Raw genomic sequence first — 26375 nt, 5'->3', positions numbered from 1 at the left:
TATCGATGAAGTTTAGAGATTCATGCTATGTGGTTACTGGTTTCTATCATAATTTCTTATTTTATTAAGGTGTTAGCTACTACCATACTCACACATTAATTAAGATTTAAGTGTTTCTGATTCATAAGTCAATGACAAGAATCTCAAGGAACATCCAGACTTATGTCTTCTTTCTTTTTACAGAAAGTCCGCTGCACTGCCAGGGGCTGCTCCGCTGCCTTTACTGATCCCATGGGCCATGATCTATGCCGGGCCCATGCCCATTGCGCCATATCCTTCTCTCGGGAACCGGGACAAGCCCCCTATACGATATGGTTTCCGGAGGCATGCATGCTCTGCTATGAGCTGTCAGCCCTACTCCTGAGCGAGGAGGTAAGTTGGTTCTAGTGTCCCTGTTAATATTCTTTGCGAAGAATTAATTGCTCTTTGTATATTGACTTCAGTTTTGACTTCATCATTAATTCCCTCTCTCCTCTTTCAGGCTGATGATGAATCTCTCAGGGAGGCGAGAGCTACTCTCCGGCCTTGGGTGTCAGGGTTTGGGAGGAATGCGCCTGCTGGCGCACCCTATCTCCTTGATGGAGACATGGCTTCTCGCCTATTCCCAGGCTCTACTACTGCAGCAGTTCCACCGGAGACAGCGGCCCCGTTAATTGAAGTGATTAGAGAAACCATTCTAACTGAGGAAGAGGTTTTAGTGACGGAGGCCGAGCCCTACCTAGGTCTGGACGAGGAACCCATGGATGAGCAGGTAGGTGGTGTTGAGTTGGTGGACCCCCTTTCACCCCACACTCCTTCCTCTACTACTTCCTTTCACGGCTTTGATAAACCTACGGCTTCTCCTCTAGGTCCCTCCATTCCTGTACGACCCAAGGTGAAGCCACTACGTACCTTTAAGCCTTCAGCTTTGCCATTATCAGTGTCACCGGTTCCGGGACCCTCAAAGGATCCTGATGTTCATATTGCTATACCTAAAACCGTGACTCCTAAGAAGTCAAAGTCTACTAAGTCCAGGGCTTCGTTAGAGGATCAGGCTCGGGAGCCCCCCTTTATCCGCCGCCATGGTCAGGGATATTGTGAAAGAGCAGATACAACAATATCTTCAACAGTCTAGGGCAGACCGAGGAGCTATGACGGAGCTCAAAGATATGGTGGCAAGTCTCATCCGTTCCGGAACTCAGATGCCCCCTCCTTCAGCCCCGGACGCATCGAAGTTACCTCCCTTCGAGAAAAACAACCCTTGGAGGTTTGCCTTACATGCTCCATATATTGATGGTGCCATAACTCTAGAGGGCATAGGCACCCGTCCTCTAGAGGACTTAGAATTTTACCCTCCGGGACTAGAATTCCCATTCAACGGCTTCGTCCGATTGAAAGAACATGCCTTGGTTAGGTTAGACAAGGTACCGAAGGAAACGGTAATATTCCCTAAAGAGCAGGCCCAATCTTTCTGGGCCAGGACGTTGTCAGACTGGGGTTGCACTAATTCCAAGCTCACCCCACACAAAGGAGCCTACACCATATTTACAGCTTCTCCAGGTATTACCTCTCCTATTACAGATAAAGTGGCAGCTCTTACTTTTCAGGCTATCAAAGAAGGTTCTGCCATGCCAGCTCTTAAAGAGACCGATCCCACCTCCATGCTCATTCCGAGTACCGTTACTATCTGGGATGATGCCCCCGCTACTTTCACAGTAGGGAAGTTAGACCCAGACTGTGCCTCTAATCTGTTCTCCGAGAAGCTTCCTAAATTACCAGATATTCTTCTCAAGACTGAGTTTGAGGCACGGAATAGGTTGGCTAGGTCTCTCCACTCCATTACCTCCGTGGAGTCCCTAACCTCACTTTACCCGACCGAGACCATGTTCCGGGTATTCACAAAGAACCTGTCTCTGTCCTTCCAAATCGACTTACACGAGTTTTGTTCGGCTCGGGTTAGTTGCAGGAAGCACGTTCTTTGTGAGGCCACGATCAGGCATGAACCGAATAGGCTGATAGCTTCCCCCTGCTGGGGTAAGAACCTTTTTCCTCAGGAGGAGGTGAACAAGGTACTACAAGACGCTGCGAGAGCAAATCAAAATTTGCAAGTGAGGTGGGGCCTCACTGCCAAAAAGAGGGTTGAAGGTCAAAAACAAAACTTCTTCAGGAAGAAACAGAGGTTTGCCCCTTACAAGACGAGCCGAGGTCACTACCAACAATCGTCGATTGCCCACTCGTCTTCACAGTCTCCCACTGCTTCGTCTCCTCTACAGCCGAAACACCCACAAAAGGTGGTCTACCTCACTGCTCCGCCAGGTACCCAACCCAACCCCGTTTGGATGCCCTCACCCGCATACAACCCTAGCTACAGACCCTCAGGTCCCTTTCGTGGACACCAGAGAGGTAGCTACAGGGCTAGAGGACAGTTCCGTCAACGAGGCGGACCTAGGACAAGGGGTTCTCGAGGAGGGAAAGAACCTAGATTCACTCCCTCGCAATGATATAGTTCCGGTAGGGGGGAGACTTTACCACTTTCGAGACCGTTGGACCTTCAGTCCGTGGGCTCACAGCATAGTCTCCAAAGGCTTGGGGTGGCAATGGTCACAAGGTTCCCCTCCTCCACCAGTGACCTTCTTCCAGAGACCCACATCCATTCTGAGAGAGTACACCACCGAGTTACTACAGAAAAAAGCAATCAAACGGGTTCGATCGCTGAAGTTCCAAGGCCGCCTGTTCACAGTTCCGAAGAAAGGCTCGTCGGCATTGAGAGTGGTCCTGGACTTGTCAAAGCTAAATTCTTACATCCTCTGCGACAAGTTCCGGATGTTGACCATCTCTCAGGTACGTACCCTGCTTCCCCGTGGGGCCGTCACCACCTCTATCGATCTTACCGACGCCTATTATCACGTACCAATAGCTCGAAACTTCTCTCCTTACCTAGGTTTCCGTCTAGGCAGGAAAGCCTTTGCATTCAAAGTCATGCCCTTCGGCCTCAACATTGCACCCAGGATATTCACGAAACTGGGAGAGACGGTGCTAGAACAACTCAGGAACCAAGGGATTCAGATCGTTGCTTATCTGGACGATTGGCTTATTTGGGCTCGGTCAGCCCTGGAGTGCAACAGAGCTACGAAGAAAGTACTTCGTTTTCTCGCCAACCTGGGATTTCGGGTCAATCTCCAAAAATCCCGCCTACTTCCATCAGACCGCTTCGAATGGTTAGGCATACAGTGGGACCTTGCACGGCACAAGCTGGTTCTACCTCCCAAAAAGGTAAGAGAAATAGCTTCCAAGGTCAAGAATTTTCTAAAACACAGGCAGGTGTCCAGAAGAGCCTTAGAAAGAATCCTCGGCCTTCTTCAATTCGCCTCAGTAACAGATCGCCTATTGAAAGCCAAACTCAAAGACATCAATCGAGTTTGGAGAAAGAGAGCCACAGTACCTTTAAGAGACAAGGTCTCGAAAATCCCCTCTGTCTTGAAAATGAGATTACAGCCATGGTCCGAACCGAAGAACCTTTCCAAATCGGTTCCTCTTCAATTCCCACCCCCACAAGTGACAATTCATACAGACGCGTCTCTGAGTGGATGGGGGGGTTACTACGAACGTCAGATGTTTCAGGGCTCTTGGTCACCCGCCATGAAACACTTCCACATCAATGTTCTCGAAGCCATGGCAGTGTTCTTGACCCTGAAGAGGCTCTCTCCTCCGAGGTCGACCCACATCAGAGTAGTGTCAGACAGCACAGCCGTAGTACACTGCATCAACAGAGGAGGATCCAAGTCGCCCAACCTGAATCAGATCCTGGTCACTATCTTCACCTTGGCAGCAGAAAAGAACTGGTTCCTGTCAGCAACCCACCTAGCGGGAGTCCAGAATGTGATAGCGGACTCACTATCCAGGACGAAACCACTGGAATCAGAATGGTCTCTGGACATAATTTCATTCCGGTGGATACTCAGGCTGGTTCCGGGCCTTCAGGTAGATCTATTCGCAACTCAGATGAATCACAAACTTCCTTGTTATGTGACACCAAACATGGACCCTCAGGCTTATGCCATAGACGCATTAACCCTGGATTGGAACCATTGGAGGAAGATTTACCTATTTCCACCAGTGAATCTTCTAATGAAAGTATTGCACAAACTACGCTCCTTCCGGGGGACAGTGGCCTTAGTAGCACCTCACTGGCCAAAGAGCAGTTGGTTTCCTCTCCTCCTCGAGCTGAAACTCCGACCCTTCCGGATTCCATTCCCCAAACTAACCCAAGTAATTCAAACACAGACTGTGTCAGATTCCTCAAGGATAGCCAAAACCCTAACTTTGTGGACTTCATGAAGTTTGCAGCTCATAAAGACGCAAACATTGACCCGGAAAACGTTCTCTTCATCGAAGCGGACAAAAGGGACTCGACAATTCGTCAATATGATTCGGCTGTTAAGAAATTAGCAGGTTTCCTAAAGAATTCAGACCACACTCGTATGACTCCGAATTTAGCCATCTCGTTCTTTAGGTTCTTATTTGACAAGGGCTTGGCAGCTAGCACTATAACTACCATCAAGTCAGCTTTGAAGAAGATATTCCTGGTTGGGTTTAACATTAATCTAGCTGATTCCTATTTCTCATCTATTCCAAAAGCATGTGCTAGGCTTCGGCCGTTGGATCGGCCACAAAAAAGTCTCTTGGTCTCTGAACAATGTCCTCAAACTCGCGTCGGACACTGACAACGAGTCCTGTTCTTATATCACTCTGCTTAGGAAGACGTTATTTCTATCAGCTATGGCCTCAGGTGCTAGAATCTCAGAACTAGCAGCGCTCTCACGTAACCCGGAAAACATAGATTTCCTCCCTACAGGCGAAGTACTGCTTACCCCAGACAGAGCTTTCCTAGCAAAAAATGAGGACCCGCAAAATAGGTGGTCCCCTTGGAAGATCATCTCTCTTCCCCAGGATCCTTCGCTGTGTCCAGTCACTACTCTCAGGACCTTTTTAGCTAGATCTGCCACCCGCTCGTCTGGCCCCTTATTTATCAGGGAACAAGGTGGTACTTTGACCATTCAAGGTATCAGACAACAAATCCTCTCCTTCATTAAACATGCTAACCCGGAATCATTTCCCCATGCTCATGATATACGGTCAATAGCTACCTCTATCAATTACTTCCAGAACATGGACTTTGATGACCTTAAAAAATACACGGGTTGGAAATCTCCTATGGTTTTCAAACGCCACTATCTAAAGAACTTACAGGCCCTTAAATACCCTACGGTTGCAGCGGCGAGTCTTATCTCCCCCCATTAATCTCTGATTATTTCTTTATTCCATCTCTTCTCTCCTCCCTCCTGACCACCTCTCACACCACGTCGCCACTCTCCTGGGTGGTTCGTTAGCCCTAAGTTATTTTGCCATGTTTAATTGTTATGATTTAACTGTTATTGTAATTACCATTCCTGTAAAGTTTAGATATGCTTAGACATGTAAGGTTGATTCCTTTCACGACGGGACACTCAGGTGATCCCTGGTCCTCATATTATTTTAGCATTACATCCCCTATGCCTATGGCTAGTTTATGTTTTATGTTTACTTACAGTATTATATTATTGCCTTACATGGTGTTTGTTTTCTCCTTATTATGTTATTAATTTATTGGGCTTGGAAGGCATTCTTTGGTACATTCTCACCGGCCGTCACAGGCCGCCCCAGAAAAGGTATTTTGACGAAGGAAAAATCTATTTCTGGGAAGAGGCCTGTGACGCCCGGTGAAACCCTTCCCGGTTATTTGGTACGGACCCCACCCCTCTTTTTCCTTGCCAAGCCATATGTTCTTGCAGAAGGATGTCCTAGAGGGCGCGCGTGGTAGGTGTCGTTGGGGAGTTCAACCATGTTATCTAGGGCCTGTCACGGCCCTCCCCATTGATGAAGGGATTATCTAAATGGAAGACAACCTGTGAATAGTGGTTTACACACGCCTTTGTTTAATACACGACACCTACAAGGTGTTCGCGCGAGGGTTGTAACCTCTGCATTCCATGCTTTTATCTTTCTCTAGTATATTTGGAAGATTTATATTAGGAAAGGTATAAGGAAGGACCTTTCTCTCACCGGGCGTCACAGGCCTCTTCCCAGAAATAGATTTTTCCTTCGTCAAAATCCCTTTTATAATGAAAATATCATTTTTAAATATTAAACTTAGCCGGTGAATATATAAATAGCTGATTCACACCCATGGTGGTGGGTAGAGACCAGTATTATAACAATAAAGGCGAATATGCTCAAGAGTTTTTGACAAATATTTCATAAAAACAAACTTAAGTATAGGTACCTGGTAAGGAAGCTGACTCTGATGATTACTCTGCCTCATTAGTCCGCTTTCCTCACGAAGCCCAGCCATCCTCTCAGGATGCTGAAAGACTCCCAGGAGCTGTTATATCCAGGGCGAACACCCCTATAAAAGGACCTCATCAATACCCTTAATCTGGGCGCTCTCAAGAAACAACATTTTGACCACCCGCCAAATCAAAAAGATTGCGAAAGACTTCTTAGTCTCCCGTACAACCCAAAATAAGATTAAAAATTTCAAGAGTAGATTAAAAGGATATTGGGATTAAGGGAATGTGGTGGTAGAGCCTTCACCCACTACTGCACTCGCTGCTACGAATGGTCCCAGTGTGTAGCAGTCCTCATAAAGAGTCTGGACATCTTTCAAATAATATGAAGCGAATACCGACTTGCCTCTCCAAAATGTCGCGTCCATAATACTTTTATTGGATCTATTTTGCTCAAACGCTACTGAAGTTGCTATTGCTCTAACTTCATGAGCCTTGGCTTCAAGTAAATTACGATCCTTCTCACTTAAATGATTGTGCGCCTCCCGAATCAAAAGTCCAATAAAATAAGACCACGCATTCTTAGACATGGGCAAAGAGGGCTTTTTAACGGAGCACCAAAAAGCCTCTGAACAACCTCGTAGCGGTTTAGTTCTGGATAAATAAAATTTAAGAGCTCTAACGGGGCACAGCACTCTTTCAACTTTATTCCCCACAATCTCAGAAAGACTGGGGATTTCAAATGATTTAGGCCAAGGACGAGACGGAAGTTCATTCTTGGCCAAGAAACCAAGTTGAAGAGCGCATACTGCTTTATTAGTGGAGAAGCCGACGTTCTTGCTAAAAGCATGTATCTCACTAACCCTTTTAGCCGAAGCCAAGCTCACCAAAAAAAAGTGTCTTGAGGGTAAGATCCTTCAGGGAGGCTGAATTTAATGGTTCAAACCTGTCTGACATAAGGAACTGTAGGACCACGTCCAAGTTCCAAGCAGGGGTCGAAATATGACGCTCCTTGGAAGTCTCGAAAGACTTAAGCAGGTCTTGGAGATCTTTGTTATTAGAAAGATCCAAACCCCTATGCCTGAAAACAGAAGCTAACATGCTTCTGTAGCCTTTAATGGTGGATGCAGAGAGGGAGCGACCGTTTCTCAGATAAAGCAGAAAATCCGCAATCTGCGCTACAGAGGCACTTGGAAGAGGAAATAGAGGAGGACTTGCACCAGTCTCTAAATACCTCCCATTTCGACTGATAGATCCTGATGGTAGAGGATCTTCTAGCCCTCGCGATCGCTCTAGCTGCCTCCTTCGAAAACCCTCGAGCTCAAGAGAGTCTTTCGATAGTCTGAAGGCAGTTAGACGAAGCGTGGGGAGGCTTTGATGAAATCTCTTTACGTGAGGCTGTCGCAAGAGATCCATCCGCAACGGCAGACTTCTTGGAACGTCTACAAGCCATAGAAGTACCTCTGTGAACCACTCTCTCGCAGGCCAGAGTGGAGCAACCAACGTCAACCTGGTCCCTTCGTGAGAGGTGAACTTCTGCAGCACCTTGTTTAGGATCTTGAAAGGTGGAAAGGCATAAACGTCCAGGTGAGACCAATCCAGCAGGAAAGCGTCTATGTGGGCTGCCTCTGGATCTGGAACTGGAAAGCAGTAAGTCGAGAGCCTCTTTGTCAGTGAAGTCGCAAAAAGATCTATGGTGGGTTGACCCCATGTCATCCATAGCTTCTTGCACACAGTCTTGTGCAACGTCCACTCCATGGAGATGACTTGTCCTCTTCTGCTGAGGCCGTCCGCCAAGACATTCATTTTTCCTTGCACAAATCTCGCCAAAGGAGAGATATTACTTGCCTTAAATGGAGTTCCTTCTGATCCGTGGACCAAAGACCCGAGCATTCCAGACTGTCCAGTGGAGCTCCCTAACCCAAATCCGATGCATCTGAATACAACACATGGTTTGGGTTCTTGAACGCATGAGAAAGACCTTCTCGAAGTCTGATGTTGCTGTCCCACCAAGTCAGACATGTCTAGACTGAGTTGGAGATTGGGAAAGAGATACTCTCTAAGCCCTTCTCCTTGTTCCAATGGTTTAGGTGAAATTGGAGAGGGCATAGGTTGAGTCTCCCCAGAGAGAGAAACTACTCCAGCGATGAAAGAGTTCCCACGAGGCTCGTTCAAACTCTTACAGAGCAACTGTTTTTCTCTTGCAAGTGAAGGACTTTTAACAGAGCTTGTTCCATTCTTGTGGGAGACGAAAAGGCCCGAAAAATTCGACACTGTATCTCCATTCCCAAATAAAGAATAGTCTGGGATGGAGTACTGTAAGTTACGACTTCTCTACGTTCACTATGAGACCTAGCTCCTTGGTTAGGTCTAATGGCCATTAGAGGCTCTCCAGACAGCGATTTAATGACGACGCCCTGATTAGCCAGTCGTCAAAATAAAGGGAGGCTCTGAATCCTCAAAAAATGTAGACAGCTTGCTACATTTGCAAGGGCCTTGTAAAAACAAGAGGAGCAGGAATGAGGCCGAAGCACAGTGCTCGAAATTGGTACATTACTTTCCCGTCCACAAACCTCAGATGTTGTTGAAAGTTTGGATGAATCGGGATGTGGAAGTATGAATCCTGAAGGTCGAGAGAGACCATCCAGTCGCCTTCCCTTACTGCTGCCAAGACATATTTGGTAGTCTTCATCGTGAACTTTGTCTTGACAATGAACACATTGAGCGCACTTACATCTTAAGTACTCCTGCAGTGAACGTGGCTGCCAGATCATTGGAGCCATCCCTGATAGCCTTGTCCCTGCAGTGAACGTGGCTGCCAGATCATTGGAGCCATCCCTGATAGCCTTGTTCATGCATGACATAATTGTACAGCAATACATTGACAGCTGGAGAGACCTTCTTACTTAAGGCTCCCAGGGACCAATCCAACAAATAAAAACTTCAAACACTCAAAAAAACTCCTAACAGGAGATGGTCTAGCTCTGAAGCAGACCATAAAATCTTGGAGCGTCTCATGGCTAGACGACGAGGAGAGTCCACTAGGCTTAAGAAGTTTCCCTGGGCAGAGGCAGGTACTCCCAAGCCGAGAACTTCTCTTCGAGCTTCTCCTGTGTCACACCAGACGCCCGAGCGAGAAGCTAATTAAGGAGGAGGAAAAGCAAAAGCAGACTTTCCTAAACTTCTCCTGGATTCCAACCAGTCTCCCAGTAAGAGCATGGCCCTCTTGGAAGAACAAGAGAGAACTGACTTCGTAACTGTAGGAGTCGAAGAAAGTCATGCCAAGAGTAAACTCAGACGGCGGCAGCCGTTACAAAACGAGTAGGACAAAATTTCACTAAAGAAATTCATAATAAAAAAACAAGGGATTGTTGGACCACCCTAGGTTACTCCTCTTCTGAATGACTCCCAAAGGTACATTAGTTGAAAGGGGGTCATCAACTTCTTCAGAAGGCACATCATCTGATAAATCTAAAGTCTTGCGAGAAGGAGATTTATATTCAGAATGACGTGAAGGAAAAGCCTGACCGGCTACATCAACTTGTATATGAACAGAAGTTAAAGTTGGAGGGTCGATGTCTCGTTGTGACTGCAGAGAATGTTATTCTACTACACGTCGTGACCGAAGTAACTAACGTTCAAACGTCCCGTAGTAACAGCGGTGACTGCTGTTCAATGCTATATCGTGACTACGATGACTGACCCTCGACGTCACGTCATGTCTACGGTGTCTACCGCTCAACGTCACGTTGTGTCTGCGGTGTCTGCAGCTCAACGTCACGCTGTGACTGCGGTGGCTGACGTTCAAAGCGATCAAAGTTACAACGAGATTTATGCTCCGCATCTCGTTTAACAGCAAAGCTGTCACTAGGGATAACGTCAGCGTGGCGTAACAAAGCTCGTCTAGAAGGTTGAAAACCTGAATCACGTATCCCAGAACCGTGACGTACAAAAAGCAAAGGATCCTTTCGCACAGGAACAGGATCGAAAGCTTCTATTAAAGAAGAAAGCTTTAACAGCATATCTTACAACTTCGGATCAACCTGTGACTGCGGTGGCTGACGTTCAAACGTCACGTAGTAACAGCGGTGACTGCTGATCGATGCTATATCGTGACTACGGTGACTGACACTCGACGTCACGTTGTGTCTACGGTGTCTACCGCTCAACGTCACGTCGAGTCTGTGGCAGAAACGTCTGTACATGAACGTCATCGCTATGAACGGGACTACAGCTAGGACGTTGAACTTGTTCTGAAGGAACTAATAAACGTTTCAATCGTCTCGAAACTTTACGCCCAGGCTTTTAAAAAGACGAATCATCGGAAGACGAGGAGAAACTTCGTCTCTCCTGTCTTATGGCAAGGACGTGCTTGACGAGCAACGTCTGATATCTTTGAGGGAACGTCTGTTCGTTGGTTTACACTCCTCACTCCCTTAGGTCCTACGACATTCTTCTCCCTCGTGCAGGGGAGCCTGAAAGAGGTCTCGGACTAGGCAAGTGACAAGCACGAACAAACGAACCCTCCGCAACACAGAACATGTTTTTGAACTTACTTCACTGATATCGCATTTTTTAATAATTTCACATAAGACACGAATAAAACTGATTTCTACCTGAAGCACGCAATTCTCCCTTAAATCAAAAGGTTAGAATTGCAAAATGAGTCGTATAATGTAAGAACATTAGTACAAAATGAAACACACATGCAAAAATCAATAAACATACAGTACACATACACTATATCGAATAAAACGGAAATATATAAAGGTAAAAAGATCAGTAACTGGGGATGAGACTAAACACTAGTTCACTAAGGACTACGTTTTCAATCTCTCACCGTATAGTGCCTTGGGACGAGAATAAAAACTAAAACGTTTTATCCTCTCTCCCCGTACAGAGACTTGGGACGAGAGTAAAAAACTGAATCGAGAACAACGTTACTCGCTCCCAAACTCCTTGTACAGAGACTTGGGATGAGAATAAAGATCGGATCGTTCTCTCTCTCTCTCTCTCTCTCTCTCTCTCTCTCTCTCTCTCTCTCTCTCTCTCTCTCTCTCTCTCTTGTCACTCACAAGAGAATGGCCCACTCACCCTTCGTCAATAACAGGTTAATTGACTAAAGGAAAAAACTGAAAGGACTCAGAAATTGAAAATTAACATGTTCCTTTAAATTAGTATCTAAAAAACTTCAGTTTGAAAGAATGAACAAAACGTCAAAATCGATTTACTCTTTCTGCAAAGTGAAACCGTGATTCTCTCTTTCTCTATTGTACCGATAGAGCGCAAACTGCGTAGCATAAATAAACCAAACGTTAGTTCATCTTTGAAAAAACAGCACGAAGACTATTCAAAGAATAAATTTCTTAAAATATTTTCTAAAAATATTCATCTCATCACTCTAACAGAGCCTGTTTTAATCTAAACAAAAATAAAAGTTGAATGGGCTCAACGTTGTTTAACTTCGTTTTCCAAGTTAGGACCGCCTACAAAGAATAGGTAAAGGCCGCATATAAACAAAAACATAAAATTTATCTCGATGTTTAGTATAAATTGAAAGCTAATCGAAGAGGCCTAATAAAGGCGGGTGAGATATAAAATATATAGAGGTAAATCTATAAATATCAACAATAATTTATAGTGATAAAATAATTACTAAAAGCCTTTAACACACTTCCGTACACTCAGGGAAGGGTCGGCCATCTTTTCTCTATGGAAAAATCAGAGCGAGATTACAAAAAGCAAGGGCAAAAAACTTTTCCTCTCCTTTCAAAAGCATTTCTTTTGAAGATAGTATTGAATAATCCAACACGGCAAAAGCAATAAAACCAAAACCAAGTACTTCACCAATTCGGTAGAAAACTCGAGGTCTAGAGCGAGCGGAACCAATGTTGTCGGTGACACCGACAGAGAAGAACTGGAGTGGTTGGTAAGTATATGCGGTATCTGGCCGATAGTCGGCGCTGGTGGGCACACCCGCTACCTTCATGGCAGTCGCTCGCGAGTTTTTTGGAATCTGTCGGGCCGTCGGAGACGTCAGCTATTTATATATTCACCGGCTAAGTTTAATATTTAAAATCAATTATAGCTCGTAATATAACCCAATACTTTGTATAAATTTTCTCAAGTTCAGGGTATTACAGTTTTCCCCCAGTATATCTCTTAAAGGTTTGTCCTGGAGTAAATGTAGTCCTCCTCTGAAGATTAAAAACAGGACAATCGACTAAAATATGTTTAACATCCATTGTCACTAGACAGGTACTGTATTACAAAGAGGGGCCTGTCTCCCTTCCCCACTCTTCATTAAATAATTGTGCGTTGCATGTGTATGGCCAATACGCAGCCTAGTTAAAATTATGGTATCCCTTCTACTTGTAGAATTACAAGATGACCATTTATCCACCAATGGGTGGATTTGTTTCAATTTTGTATTGGTGGTCAGTTCAGACCATCGAGCTTGCCACTTATTTTTACAGTAAAGATGAATCTCACTTTTAAGATCTTTGTAAGGAATACTCAAGGGAGATGGATTACTTAGCCCTGAAGCTTCCTTTGCTGCCTTATCTACTTGTTCATTTCCATCCACCCCAACATGGGCAGGGACCCAACAGAAGTGAACACTGATACTCTTCCTAGACTGCAGAAGTACTAACCAGTCCTGCACCTCTTGTACTAGATGATGGCCTGGCATAATTTGTTTTAATGAGAGTAAAACACTATTGGAATCCGTAAAAATTGTATAAAAACTATTTTGGTTGCCATTCTTAAAAATATGCTGGACTGAGAGAATTATTGCGTACAACTCGGCAGTAAAAATTGAACAAGAGTATGGGAGTTTCCTTCTAATAACAATATCTCCCACCACAGCTGCACTCCCAACTCCTGCAGCCGATTTGGAGCCATCTGTAAAAACATGTTTCCCATGATGTTGAGCAGCATGATTTAAAAACTCACTTTTCATTACCCTACTAGGTAGGGTATTTTTCCCTCCTGCCGTAAAACATACTTTAACAGGTGGATTACACCAAGGAGGAGACTTAAGATATCCTACCTCTGCTATCTGTGCTGTTAACAAGCCTACTTCTCTAGCATCATTTTTCAGCTGTACTTCCAAAGGCTTAGGCACTCTAGATCTGTTAGGAGCCCAATCTAAAGGCGCCCTAACATATTTACAGTTAGGATTGTTTCTCACAGCAAGGGACCTAGCTAAAAACCTCAAACTCAACTCCTCTCTGCGAATGGAAAGGGGAGGTATGCCAGAATCAACATAGAGACTGTCAATGGGAAATGTTCTGTAAGCACCTGTGCAGATGCGAAGCCCAGCATTGTGAACAATATCAAGTTTTCCAAGTGCAGTCTTTGTAGCCGACCCAAATATTTGGCATGCATAGTCTAACTTGCTCAGACACAAAGATGTATAAATTCTAAGCAAAGTTGTTCAATCAGCACCCCAATCAAAATGCGATACCACTTTCAGAATGTTCAGTGACTTCTTAACCCTGATAGATAGGTCATTTATATGGGGACCAAATGTCATTTTCTTGTCGAAAATGACTCCAAGAAACTTGACACTATCCTCATATGGCAAAATACAATCATTTAAGAAAAGGGTGGGGATCTCTTCCCTTTTACGAGTACGAGTAAAGCGAACGGCTTTGGTCTTCTGAGGAGAAAACATGAATCCACGAGAATTTGCCCATGCGGAAGCAGCATTTATTGCAATTTGAAGATTTTGGCATGCTTGTAGTGCAGATGATCCACTACAATGAATTGCAAAGTCATCGACAAATAGTGATCCTTGTATGCCAGGAGGTATGTGACTAATGAGACTATTAATAGCAACAGCAAACAAGGTCACACTCAATACACTGCCTTGGGGGACACCTTCTTCTTGCATGTAGGATGAAGATAGTTCTGACCCTACTCTCACTTTAATTGAGCGGTTTGATAAAAATTCTTCAATAAAAGAGAACATATGTCCTCCTATACCCCACGAGGCCAATTGCTTTAAAATATCACCCCTCCAATGCCTTTGAGGTCAAAAAAGACACCCACCACCTGGTTTTGGTTAGAAAAAGCATTTGAAATTTCCCTTGATAACATCAGCAAAGGGTCTAGAGTACTTCGGTTCTTCCTAAAACCACTGTTTGTTAGATAAAAGATTTTTTGATTCTAGATACCACACAAGTCTGTTGTTGATCATTCTCTCAAATAGTTTACATATGCAACTGGTCAAGGATATTGGCCTATAACTATATGGCAGTTCTGGATCTTTACCAGACTTGTGGCCTGGAATTAAGTATGCCAGGAATCAGGAGATGTATGGGAAGCCCATAGACCATTAAAGGTTTCTAATAAAAATTCCTTGGTATCCACTGGAAGATGTGATATCATTTCATACCGGATGCCATCCTCACCTGGGGCAGTTAAAGAAGAGCTAAAGATAGCATTTTGCATCTCCTCCATACTAAAAGGCAGGTTAAAAGCTTTAGTATTTGAAGAAGCAGGAGAAACAACAGATGTTGATGCTCTAATTTGTTGAAATGCTAGGGAATAGTTGTCAGCACTTGATACATGGGCAAAGTGCTTAGCAAGAACTTCTGCTACATCTTTGGGGTCAGATATATATCTATTATTTTCCCTTAATATTGGTAGAGGCTTTAGGACGAATTTACCTTGAAGTTTTCTAATCTTGTCCCATATTTCCTTTGAAGGAGTTTTGGTATTAATATTAGATATATATTTCTTCCAAGATGCTCTCTTTGCTTTTTTAAAAGTCCTTTTTTGTTTAGCACGGGCTCTGAGGTACACTATTCTATCTGCTACATAGTTTGTTCTCAAGTATCTTCTGAAACAAGTTCGGGTCACTTTTCTTGTGTTGGCACATTCTTTACTCCACCAAGGAACTACAGAGCGATGAGGTAAACCGCATGTTTTAGGTATAAACTTGCTAGCATTATCATCAATAATATTTTCAAGATGTTGATAGGCATGCACTGGAGATGTGAATTCATCATACTCTTTATCGGTGTGTGAACAGTTTTCATAAGCTGCCCAGTCTGCCTCATCTATCTTCCATTTTGGTAGACACTGAGAAGGAAGATTATGGACATAATTTAACATTATTGGCCAATGGTCACTGCCATGTAGGTGTTCATTTACTGACCAAAGGTAGTCCAATCGAATGGATGAGGAACAGATTGACAAATCAATGGCTGATGTAGAGTTGAGGAATACATCATAGCTAGTTGGAGAACCATCATTCATTAGTATTACATCATTGTTGTCGATTAATTCTTCAACAAGATTACCCCATCTATCGCACACATTTCCACCCCATAAAGTATGCTTTGCATTAAAATCACCCATTAAAATAAGAGGGGCAGGAAGCTGATTGATCAGGTCTTGGAGGTCAGAAAGTCTAAGCCTTCTTGGATTACCAGCATGATCTAAGAGGAAAAGTTCTAAGGATGGTTCAATATATAGCGAGCATAAAGTAATTTTTTTCCCGATATGAGTTCTAACTGCACATGCCTGTAGTGGTGTATTGAGTAGGATTGTTTCAAATTTTACAGATTTGTGAATAATAAAACCTGTACCACCTTGAGCTCTTGCACCTTGCAAAGGAGGGGATCTACAAAAATGATAATTGAGTCCAGGATTAAATGGTTTGTCACTGATCTTGGTTTCCTGTAAACAAATTACCTTCGTGTCTGAGTCCCTGGTTAAAGTTTTTATTTGCTCGATGCTAGTACTTAGACCTCTACAATTCCACTGGATGATAGACATTATCTTTTGTTATTATTTTTCTTTGTCTCATTTGTCTTTTGGGACTTTTCAGATGAAGCCATGTAAGGCCTGGAGATTGAAGGCTTTACTGGGCCACCACTCTTCTTTTCTTTCTTTCTAGGATCTTTATAAGAGTCAACCTTAGGATCATGAGCAGTAGGGCACTTACCTGACTTAGATGAAGGTGAGGATGATGGGGACCTTTTCCTCTTTGGAAGATCTTGTTTTCCAATCTCCATCAAATCAGGTAGAGATTCTGCCTGAGACAATACATTTAAGGTGGTGGAAGCCACATTGGCTTCCTTGGAGGAGTGTGCTAGAACTTCAACAGTTCGAGCACTTAACCCAGAAGGCTGGGCTACTACCTCAAGGGGAGATGCTCCTATCGGTGACAATACTTTTGGTGTGTTGGAAACCATATTGACTTCTTTGGAGGTTTGTGCTCTGGCTTTTATAGGTTGAGCACTTGACCCAGATGGCTGGGCTACTACCACTAAGGGAGATGCACATGACGGGCCAGGTGCTGCCACTGGTCCCCCTGTGGTTGTAAGGGGTAGTGGATTATAATCTTTTGGTGGCATCTTACCCGCGCGAGCAAAATTGAGTTGCCGATTGAGTAAATGCTTTGCATAACCTACACTTATATGTTCAGTATTTGCTTTCAAGATTGCAGCTTCTTTCTTGTATTCTCTACATCTTTTATTATTTGATTTATGATGATCTTTACAGTTTGCACAAGTTGTATCTCTGTTGCATTGGCCATGTTCTAACAAAGAACAGTTAATATAGATCTTTGTATTATTGCAGTACCAGGAAGGGTGACCGTACTTGAAACAATTAAAGCATTGTAAAGGCCCAGGTTTATATTCTCGAACACGTACTCTTTCATTCTCAATAATTATATGATCTGGTATAACAGGGGTTTCAAATGTTAAAACTACCATGCTTGTTTGAGGGATCTTACTTATTTTCCAAACATTAGCAGGGCACATGTCCAGAATTTCTGGTTCTGAAAATTCATATAGATCTTTATCAAAAACTACTCCTTTACCATAGCTGAAGCTCATATGTGATTTAATATCCTTAATAGGATAAATTTTTGCAATTTTCATGCCACAAAGCATGTGAGCTTGAGTATCTGATTTTGCATTAATCAAAACAGATTGCTTACCGTATCTACTAATATCCTTACTTTTAATTAAACCAACTTTTTTTTTTTTTTGTATAAATTTACTAATCTTATAATAGTTATAATTATCTATCTTCCCAGATGCAATTATCCATGTTGGGGGCTTGGGGGTTCTTACTTCTGGAAGTCTATGCTCTATTTCTTTTTCCATCCATTCTTCTGGTTTATATACCTCTAGGTGTCTTGGTGCTTTATCACATAGAGCCCCAGAAATCAAACAATTGTCAATTTTTATGCTCTCTAAATTTTTATTTGCTTCTAAAGCAATCTCAAAACTTGAAAATGATACCCAAGGTTCCCAAAAGCCTTTACTACCATTAAGCTCCATTAAAATTTCTTTGATTGTTCCAAATCTACAGAAGGCTTCATGAATTATGTCATAGCTACAACCAATTGGTATGTTTTTTCAGTGGAGAATTTTCAGATTTTTTGTTGGATCTGGTAATGAGCCAGAACAAGAGAGTAAAGTATTACCGTTATTACAAGAATCATTTTCCACCGGTGCCAATAAATTGTCTTTAACAACACTGGTCAGAGAAGTATTGTTGGAGGAATCCTTTTTATTGCCGAGGTTGTCAACAGAGCTTTCCCTATTTAAACAAGCAGAAGTCGTCATCGGTGTCTGGGGTTCGCCATTTGATCCAGGGGTACGGGGAATATTAAGTTTACTCATTAATTATTTTTTTTGGGGGGAGGGAAGGGGTCATAATAACAATGAAAAAAAAATGGAAAAAAATAAAGTTTAAGGGAGAGAAAAAATAAAGACTGTCTGAAATTCCAAAGACGACACCGTTAGCCTTTCCTGGAATTAATTTCTCCACCAATGACACCTGTGAAAGCTGCTTACCAAATGTCCACTCCCTACCCTACCACAAAGGGATGGTACCACTATTGATTAGAGTGGCTCAAGTGTATGCCAAACCCGCTTGATGGGACTGAGAGCATTTCAAGAATACAATCATCCCCACTCTAATCATAGTGGCAGGCAAACTGGACAGAATGCCGAGAGTCCTATCTCTATGAAATCGCCAACCCCTGGAATCCGAAGGACAAATTTCCTACGAGATAGTTCCGCGTGCCAGTATGGGAATACTGACACTCCTAGGTATCCAAACATTTTCGGGCAGTTGGCAAGACCACCACAGCTCCCACAATTGATTTTGAAATAAAAACCAATCATGAATACAATGTCCCCTCTAAAAAACCTGGACAGTGAAATGGGTAAGACAGTTTTGACAGCAAGGTTGGAGACAGCTGATAATTATGAAGGAGGAATAAGCAATAGGAAGTAATAGAAAAAGAATGAGAGAAATTTAGAGTCAAACTGAGGAAAAGAAATTCCCCAGTTCGAGAGCCCTCTTGCCCGTCACAAGCCTTCAGCACAGGAATGATATGCCGTGCTGAAGCCCAATGACTTCATCAAGGCATTCTCTCGTTAAGAGGGATTGGCTACCTCGAGCGTCGTGGGCGGAGCAAATAGAATGGCTGATCCTCATTGGCTAAGCTGCTTGGCGAGAGAGGCTGCCATCCCACTCACTCCTGGGTGTTGAGTCACCATCTTGTCCTCTGGGACCTGGGCTCTGATTGGTGGGAGCGCTCACCGAGAGGGTATGTAGGCTAGGCAGGCTATCCTGTTGCTGATCAATGCTGTTGGGGTTGTTTATGTCTTGATCTGTTGGGATGTCCTGGTTGGAGGTGTCGTGGTTGGTTGGGTTATTTTTCCTTGTATTGTACCTTCGACAGGAGGGGAGGGGGAACACTTCCTGGGTAGTGTTGAGAGTCGGCTTTTCTCTCTGAATAAGAAGGGCTTCAAGTATGCAAAGTCTCCTGCTATCTGGAGCACGGCCTATGAACTCGGTGTTCTTGATTATTTCCTCACGTTTGATGTTGTTATTGTGGACGTGGAGGGCATGAGCTTTAACACGTTGACTGCGATTGGCAATGGTGTTTAACGGCCCAATGGGCGTTATCTTTAACCCCAATTAAAATCAGTAACCAGCTAGCTATTGACGTGAGAATTGTTATGGTGTATCCGTAAGGTAAGCAGAGTGCTCAGCCAGTGTAAAAAGCGTGACTTTATGTGGTACACTTCGCCTGACATAATAAAAGTCTTCATTACAGGCGTTGTGTACCTAATATGGACATAATAGATGTGGTCATATATGGCTCAAGTCGCCCAGAACGATTAGAGATAATTCTGCTGGCGTTGTGTGCCGAATATGGTCACACTTTGGATGTTCAGTTATGGTGCATATCGCTCAGACTGATCTAGGGAATTACCGTATGCAACATGTACCAAACATGGGTCATACTCAGTGTGACACACACATATATAACACCTTTGTATGTTTTCATATATGCACATAAAAATGTTATTTTCATTAGTAAAATAAATTTTTGAATATACTTACCCGATGATCATGTAGCTGTCAACTCTGTTGCCCGACAGAAATCTACGGTCGGGATACGCCAGCGATCGCTATACAGGTGGGGGTGTACACAACAGCGCCATCTGTGAGTAGGTACTCAAGTACTTCTTGTCAACAAGAACTCAATTTTCTCCTCGGTCCACTGGTTCTCTATGGGGAGGAAGGGCGGGTCCTTAAATTCATGATCATCGGGTAAGTATATTCAAAAATTTATTTTACTAATGAAAATAACATTTTTCAATATTAAACTTACCCGATGATCATGTAGCTGATTCACACCCAGGGTGGTGGGTGGAGACCAGCATACATGTTAACAAAGAAGCTAAGTATCCCGAATCTTATTTTAGCCGTTATTCAAAATAACAAACATAAAATAAATAAGTACCTGGTAAGGAAGTCGACTTGAACCATTACTCTGCCTTTTTAAGTACGTCTTCCTTACTGAGCCTAGCGATCCTCTTAGGATGCTGAGCGACTCCTAGGTGCTGAAGTATGAAGGGCTGCAACCCATACTAAAGGACCTCATCACAACCTCTAATCTAGGCGCTTCTCAAGAAAGAATTTGACCACCCGCCAAATCAACCAGGATGCGGAAGGCTTCTTAGCCTTCCGGACAACCCAGAAATATTTCAAGAGAAAGATTAAAAAGGTTCTGGAATTAGGGAATTGTAGTGGTGGAGCCCCCACCACTACTGCAATCGTTGCTACGAATGGTCCCAGAGTGTAGCAGTTCTCGTAAAGAGACTGGACATTCTTAAGATAAAAGACGCGAACACTGATTAGCTTTTCCAAAAGGTTGCGTCGAAAATATTTTGCAGAGATCTATTTTATTAAAAGGTCACGGAAGTTGTGATAGCTCTAACTTCGTGTGTCCTTACCTTCAGCCAAGCTTGGTCTTCCTCATTCAGAAGGGAATGAGCTTCTCGTATTAACAGTCTGAAAATAATAGGATAAAGAATTCTCTGACATAGGCAAAGGTGAATTCTTAACTGAACACCATAAAGCTTCAGACGGGCCTCGTAAAGGTTTTTAAAATAGAACTTAAGAGCTCTTACAGGACATAATACTCTTTCTAGTTCACTTCCAACCATACGATAAGTTTGGAATAACGAACGATATTGGTCAAGGCCGAGAAGGCAGCTCGTGTTTGGCTAGAAAACCAAGATGTAGAACATGTAGCCGTTTCGGATGAAAATCCGATGTTCTTGCTGAAGGCATGAATCTCACTGACTCTTTTAGCTGTGGTTAAGCATATCAGGAAAAGAGTCTTAAAGGTGAGATCTTTCAGGGAGGCTGATTGAAGTGGTTCGAACCTGTCTAACATAAGGAATCTTAGAACCACGTCTAAATTCCAACCAGGTGTAACCAAACGACGCTCCTTCGTGGTCTCAAAAGACTTAAGGAGGTCCTGTAGATCTTTATTGTTGGAAAGATCTAAGCCTCTGTGACGGAAGACTGATGCCAACATGCTTCTGTAACCCTTGAAAGTGGGAGCTGAAAGAGATCGCTCTTTCCTCAGATATAAGAGGAAGTCAGCTATATGAGTTACAGAGGTACTGGTCGAGGATACGGATACTGACTTGCACCAGTTTAGGAAGATTTCCCACTTCGATTGGAAGGGTGGATGTTCTCCTTGCTCTAACAATCGCTCTGGTTGCCTCCTCCGAAAAAACCTCTAGTTCTCGAGAGTCTTTCGATACTCTGAAGGCAGTGAGACGAAGAGCGTGGAGGCCTTGGAGTACCTTCTTATGCGTGGCAGACGTAGCAGGTCCACCCTTAGGGGAAGAGTTCTGGGAACGTCTACTAGCCATCGAAGTACCTCGGTAAGTTATTCTCTCGCGGGCCAGAGGGAAGCAACTAGTGTCAACTTTGTCCCATCGTGAGAGGCGAACTTCTGCAGTACCTTGTTGACAATCTAGAACGGAGGGAATGCATATAGATCTAGATGAGACTAATCTAGTAGAAAGGCATCTAAAAGAACCACTGCTGGGTCCGGGATAGGTGAGCAAAGTATTGAGAGCCTCTTGGACATCGAGGTTGCGAAGAGATCTATGGTTGGCTGGCCCCAGGTGACCCAAAGTCTCTTGCATACATCTCTGTGGAGGGTCCAATATGTTGGAATTATTGTCCCTTCCTACTGAGACAAACTGCTAAGACATTCAAGTTGCCTTGGAAGAAATTGTTACTAGTGAAAAGTCTAGACCTGTTGAACAGGAGAGGAGGTCACTAGCGAACTCGCACCATGTCAGAGAGTAGGTCCCTCCTTGCTAGGAGATGAACATCAAAGCAGGGAGTTGTCCGTGTTGACCTCCATTACTTTGTCTTGAAGGAGAGACCTGAAGCTTTTCCAGGTCAGACGTACTGCCAGAAGCTTCTTGCAGTTAAAATGCATTGTCCTTTGACTCGAGTTCCATAATCCCGAGCATTCCCTACCGCCTAAGGTCGCACCCCAGCCTACGTCCGATGCGTCTGAGAAGAGAACGTGGTTGGGAGTCTGAACAGTCAGGGGAAAACCCTATCAAAGGTTGATAAAGTCCTTTCCTCAGGTTAGACCAGACTTATCTTCCGGAAACCGGGATCGAGACCGCTTCTAGCGTCTTGTCCTTTTCCAGTGAAGAACTAGATGAAACCGAAGAGGACGGAGGTGTAGTCTTCCAAGTGACACCAATGAACCACGGATGACAGTGTCCTAACCAGACTCATCCACAGCCTGACAGGGCCGTATTCCTTCTTCAGCATCTTCTGGATGGATAGCAGGGCTGGGGATTGATCTTCTTGTTCAGCCATGTTCTCATCAGAGGGTTCCTCATCCGAAACTGATGAGGAAACGGCAACGGAGTGGGCAACGTCTGACTCGCTGAATCCGGTCGCACTGGTGGATGCATGACTGAGCCGGACACAAGATCATGGTACTGCTGCACAGTCTGTGAACTGCCAACCATGGGGATGCGAGGAAGTACAGCGACAACCCGAAATTGTCTAGACTGTCTGGGTAGTACAGACAACCCCTTATCGGGTTGCTGAGGTTGCCGCACTGCGTCACAACAAGTCACCTCTGCTGGTTGTTGAACGTCTTCCCAGTGACACACTGAACGTCCACAACCACCTCCGAGAGTAGCTTAACGTCAACGTGCGACTGGCAACCCACACTGGGTCGCACCAGTGGAGGAACCATCTCAACTGGCGGACGCGAGTAGGATACCTCAGCGTCAACAGGGCGTGCAAACAACCGGTAGGAAGGTCGTTGGCAAGAAGGTTCTTCTCCGTAAAAAATCCTCTATCAAGGACTAAGCTTGGACTGCATGTCTTGCAACAAAGCCCAAGGTCTATGGGAGCAGGTGTGGCAACAGACGGGGTTAGCGACTGAAGCGGAACCATTTACCCTCCCTGGAAGCATGTTATGCTTAAATTAAAGTCCATAGGAGGCTAAGCAGCTTAAGGCTCCTCTCCAAATGACAGAGTCCTCAAGGGAATATCAGAAGGAGGGAGAACAGCACTTTCTCATCTACAGGAACCATATCCGAGAAAAGCTAGGTTCTCTCAGTGAGGGTTTCACTGGTGCAAAAGCAGCAGACCAGAAGGCAACGTTATGAAACTGCTTGACAGTCTGTGAACTGTCAAAAACTGAACTGTCAACCACAACAGGAGCGTGAGGACATACAGCACTGGTGTATAAGTAGCAGACCAGAAGGCAACGTCATGTAACTGTTTGACAGTCTGTGAGTTGGCAACAACCAAAGTTGTGTGGGGAAGCCTCAACTCCTGACTGACTAGTTAGCTGCGGGCGAGTGGCGGTAACCACAGTGTGTTGCGGAGGCTGACACACCGTGTCAAAACACGGCAGCTTGTGGTAGCTCACGCACGGCAACGGAGTGCTCTGTGTGTGGGAGTCATCATACATCTGGCAGGGTTGTCTGTGCATGGGTGGAGGAGCTCTCACAACAAGAGTGTGAGAGCAGGAAGCCATGCCGGGAGCACAACCGTGGGAGGTGTAGGCCCACGGGTGCATCGTCAACCTTCTCCGCAGTCGGAGTGTGGGAGCTGGCAACAACAAAAGCAGAGGGCTGGTGTGTGGGAGGGGCTGCGGTGGGTTGTGGAGCATGCTGTATGGTATGCGGAGCATGCTGTAAGGTCTGCGGCGCATGCTGCATGGTCTGCGGAGCATGCTGCATGGTCTGCGGAGCATGCTGTAAGGTATGCGGCGCATGCTGCATGGGTTGCGGAGAATGCCGCATAGTGCTGGAACCCGGCAGCTCTACAGAACCTTCCCACTGCTGATGCGGTAGCTCACGCATGTTAACAGAAGGTGCAGCAAGAACATGCGTCTGGCAGGGTGGACTGCGCATCGGTGGTGGAGCTCTCGCAGGTGGAGTGTGGGAGCAGGCAGCCGCAGTATCTGCTGAGCGCACAACCTCGGCGGGTTGTAGGTTAACAGGTGCATTGTCAACCTTCCAGCACGATACTCCTGCATGAAGGAGCAAGCTGAGACTGTATAGTCTGCAGCATGGACCACTAGGGTCTATGAAAGACAACAACAAACGGAGCTACTGTCCGTTGTGACTGAGGGTCTAAAACAGCTGGTGCGGCAACAGACGGAGTTACTGCCTGTTGCGGTACCACCTTGCCTCTCTTGGGAGGTGTGCAGTTGTCGTACTGCAGCGAGTCCGAACTGACCCAGTGGCTACACCTAGGCCGTTGGACTTGCTCGGAAGGGACCGACTTGCACTTAAAAGCTGCAAGATTTGGTCCATGGTTTCTGCGAGAAACCTCTTCCGCAGACGAGGAATAAATGGGCTCTCTCGTCTTTGTGTGGGTGGGGTGATCACGTCGGCAACGTGTGTAGATACACCCGAAACCACGGAGGGAAACGTCTGTTCGTCGATCAAGACCTGTGGAACCCATAAGTCCTTCGACATTACTTCTCCCCTGGGCTTGGGAGCTTGTAAGAGGTATCGGACAAGGTGAACAACTGGCACGAACAAATGAACCCTCGAACGCAACACTGTAACACTTTGCGCATATCACTTTATCACTTTTGATTTTCTGTTTGCACTTATTTCACTGAACTCGAAACTTTAAGTGATTTGTACCTGAAACACGCAATCCTATCCTTCATTAAAAGGTAGTAATTGCGAAAACAGTTTTACAATGTAACAGAAAAACATAATGAAAAATAAAGAATTCAGTGGCTGGAAAAGAGACTAAACACTAGATCAAATAAACTACGTTTAAAATCTCTCACCGCATAAAGCCTGGGAACAAGAATAAAACTCTAGAAACGTTTTACCTTCTTCCCCTATAGCGACTAGGGAGAAGAGTAAAAAACGAGAACAACGTTACCCGCTTGAACGAAACGTTTATTCTCCTCTCTCTCTCTCTCTCTCTCTCTTGACTTAGAACCTGAGAGAAGAGCCCAATTATATATCGTTAAAACATATTATTTGTTAAAGGAAAAAAACTGAAAGGTTTCCCAAATAAAAGGTTCCTTTATTAGAATTAAAACCATTTAAGCTAAGAAAGAATGAACGAAACGCTAGAATCGGTTTACTCTTACTGCAACGTGAAACCGTGAAATACTCTCTCTCTATCGTAACGATAGAGCGCATGTTGAACGTTCTGAACGTCAACAACTGCGGAGACTAAACTAAACGTTAGTTCATCTTTGAAAACAGTACGAGACTATCAAAGAAATTCTTTCAAAAACATTAAAATTAAAATAGCATAAATTCTTAACAGGAAATACGATATGACGGGCTCAATGTTAATTAACTTCGGTTCCAAGAAAGGACCGCCTACTATTAGGAAAGGTCGCATATAAACAAACATAAAACTTAAGTTTTATAAGTTTATAATAAATGGAAAGTTAATCGAAGAGGCCTATAAATGGCGGAGAGATATAAACTAAATCTATAACTTTGTTAAGCAAAATTACCAAAAACCTAAACACACTTCCGTCTAAGGGAAGGGTCGGTCATAAAAAGTTAAAGAGAGTCTATACTCTCTTCGACACCAACACTTCCGTCTAAGGGAAGGGTCGGCCATTTAAAAGTGAAAGAGAGTCCATACTCTCTTCGTCACCATAATTAAATCTATCCAAAACGAGTTCAAGTTTTGAAATGAAGATAAAACCCCTGCATAGCGAAAGCTCAAAACTGGAATAGTGTACTTCACCAAAAAGTTGTGAAAACAAATCCAGTTAGGGACGGCGTATTAGTAGGTCTTGCCGGTGGCACGACAGAGGAAAAATTGAGTTCTTGTTGACAAGAAGTACTTGAGTACCTACTCACAGATGGCGCTGTTGTGTACACCCCCACCTGTATAGCGATCGCTGGCGTATCCCGACCGTAGATTTCTGTCGGGCAACAGAGTTGACAGCTACATGATCATCGGGTAAGTTTAATATTGAAAATTTGTAGTACACACGTGTGTATATAGGAATATATATAAACATACACTTGAATATAATACATACAAGATGTACATACAATTTACAGACACACACATTAGGAAACATATATACAGTCTGTATTTTTGGCAATATAAAAGGGATTTTGACGAAGGAAAAATCTATTTCTGGGGAGAGACCTGTGGCGCCCGGCGAAAAGTCCTTCTTGTATACCTTTTCTGATAAAAACCTTCCAATTATACCAGAGAAAAATAAAA

At 44.1% G+C, this 26375-nt stretch overlaps 1 protein-coding gene across 1 annotated transcript; it reads left to right on the top strand.

Moving 5' to 3' along the window:
* The first annotated feature begins 74 nt into the window (after nt 1-74).
* Nucleotides 75-19555, top strand: LOC137653057 (uncharacterized). The gene is made up of 3 exons (XM_068386452.1): nt 75-372; nt 482-1041; nt 19405-19555. Exons 1-3 carry the CDS (start codon nt 163-165, stop codon nt 19553-19555), a joined length of 921 nt encoding a protein of 306 aa, XP_068242553.1. The 5' UTR covers nt 75-162.
* The last annotated feature ends 6820 nt before the right edge of the window (nt 19556-26375 follow it).

This window comes from Palaemon carinicauda, chromosome 14 (assembly GCF_036898095.1).
Source record: "Palaemon carinicauda isolate YSFRI2023 chromosome 14, ASM3689809v2, whole genome shotgun sequence".
NCBI classification, from domain to species: Eukaryota; Metazoa; Arthropoda; class Malacostraca; order Decapoda; family Palaemonidae; genus Palaemon; species Palaemon carinicauda.
The sequence above is the reverse complement of the archived record's forward strand: the minus strand, read 5'-3'. Positions and strand labels throughout refer to the sequence as shown.

Coding starts and splice junctions, on each gene's coding strand:
- LOC137653057 (XM_068386452.1), top strand. CDS start 163: ATGTCTTCTTTCTTTTTACAGAAAGTCCGCTGCACTGCCAGGGGCTGC. Junction 373..481: donor CCCTACTCCTGAGCGAGGAG/GTAAGTTGGTTC, acceptor CTCCTCTTTCAG/GCTGATGATGAATCTCTCAG. Junction 1,042..19,404: donor TTAGAGGATCAGGCTCGGGA/GCCCCCCTTTAT, acceptor TCTTCATTACAG/GCGTTGTGTACCTAATATGG.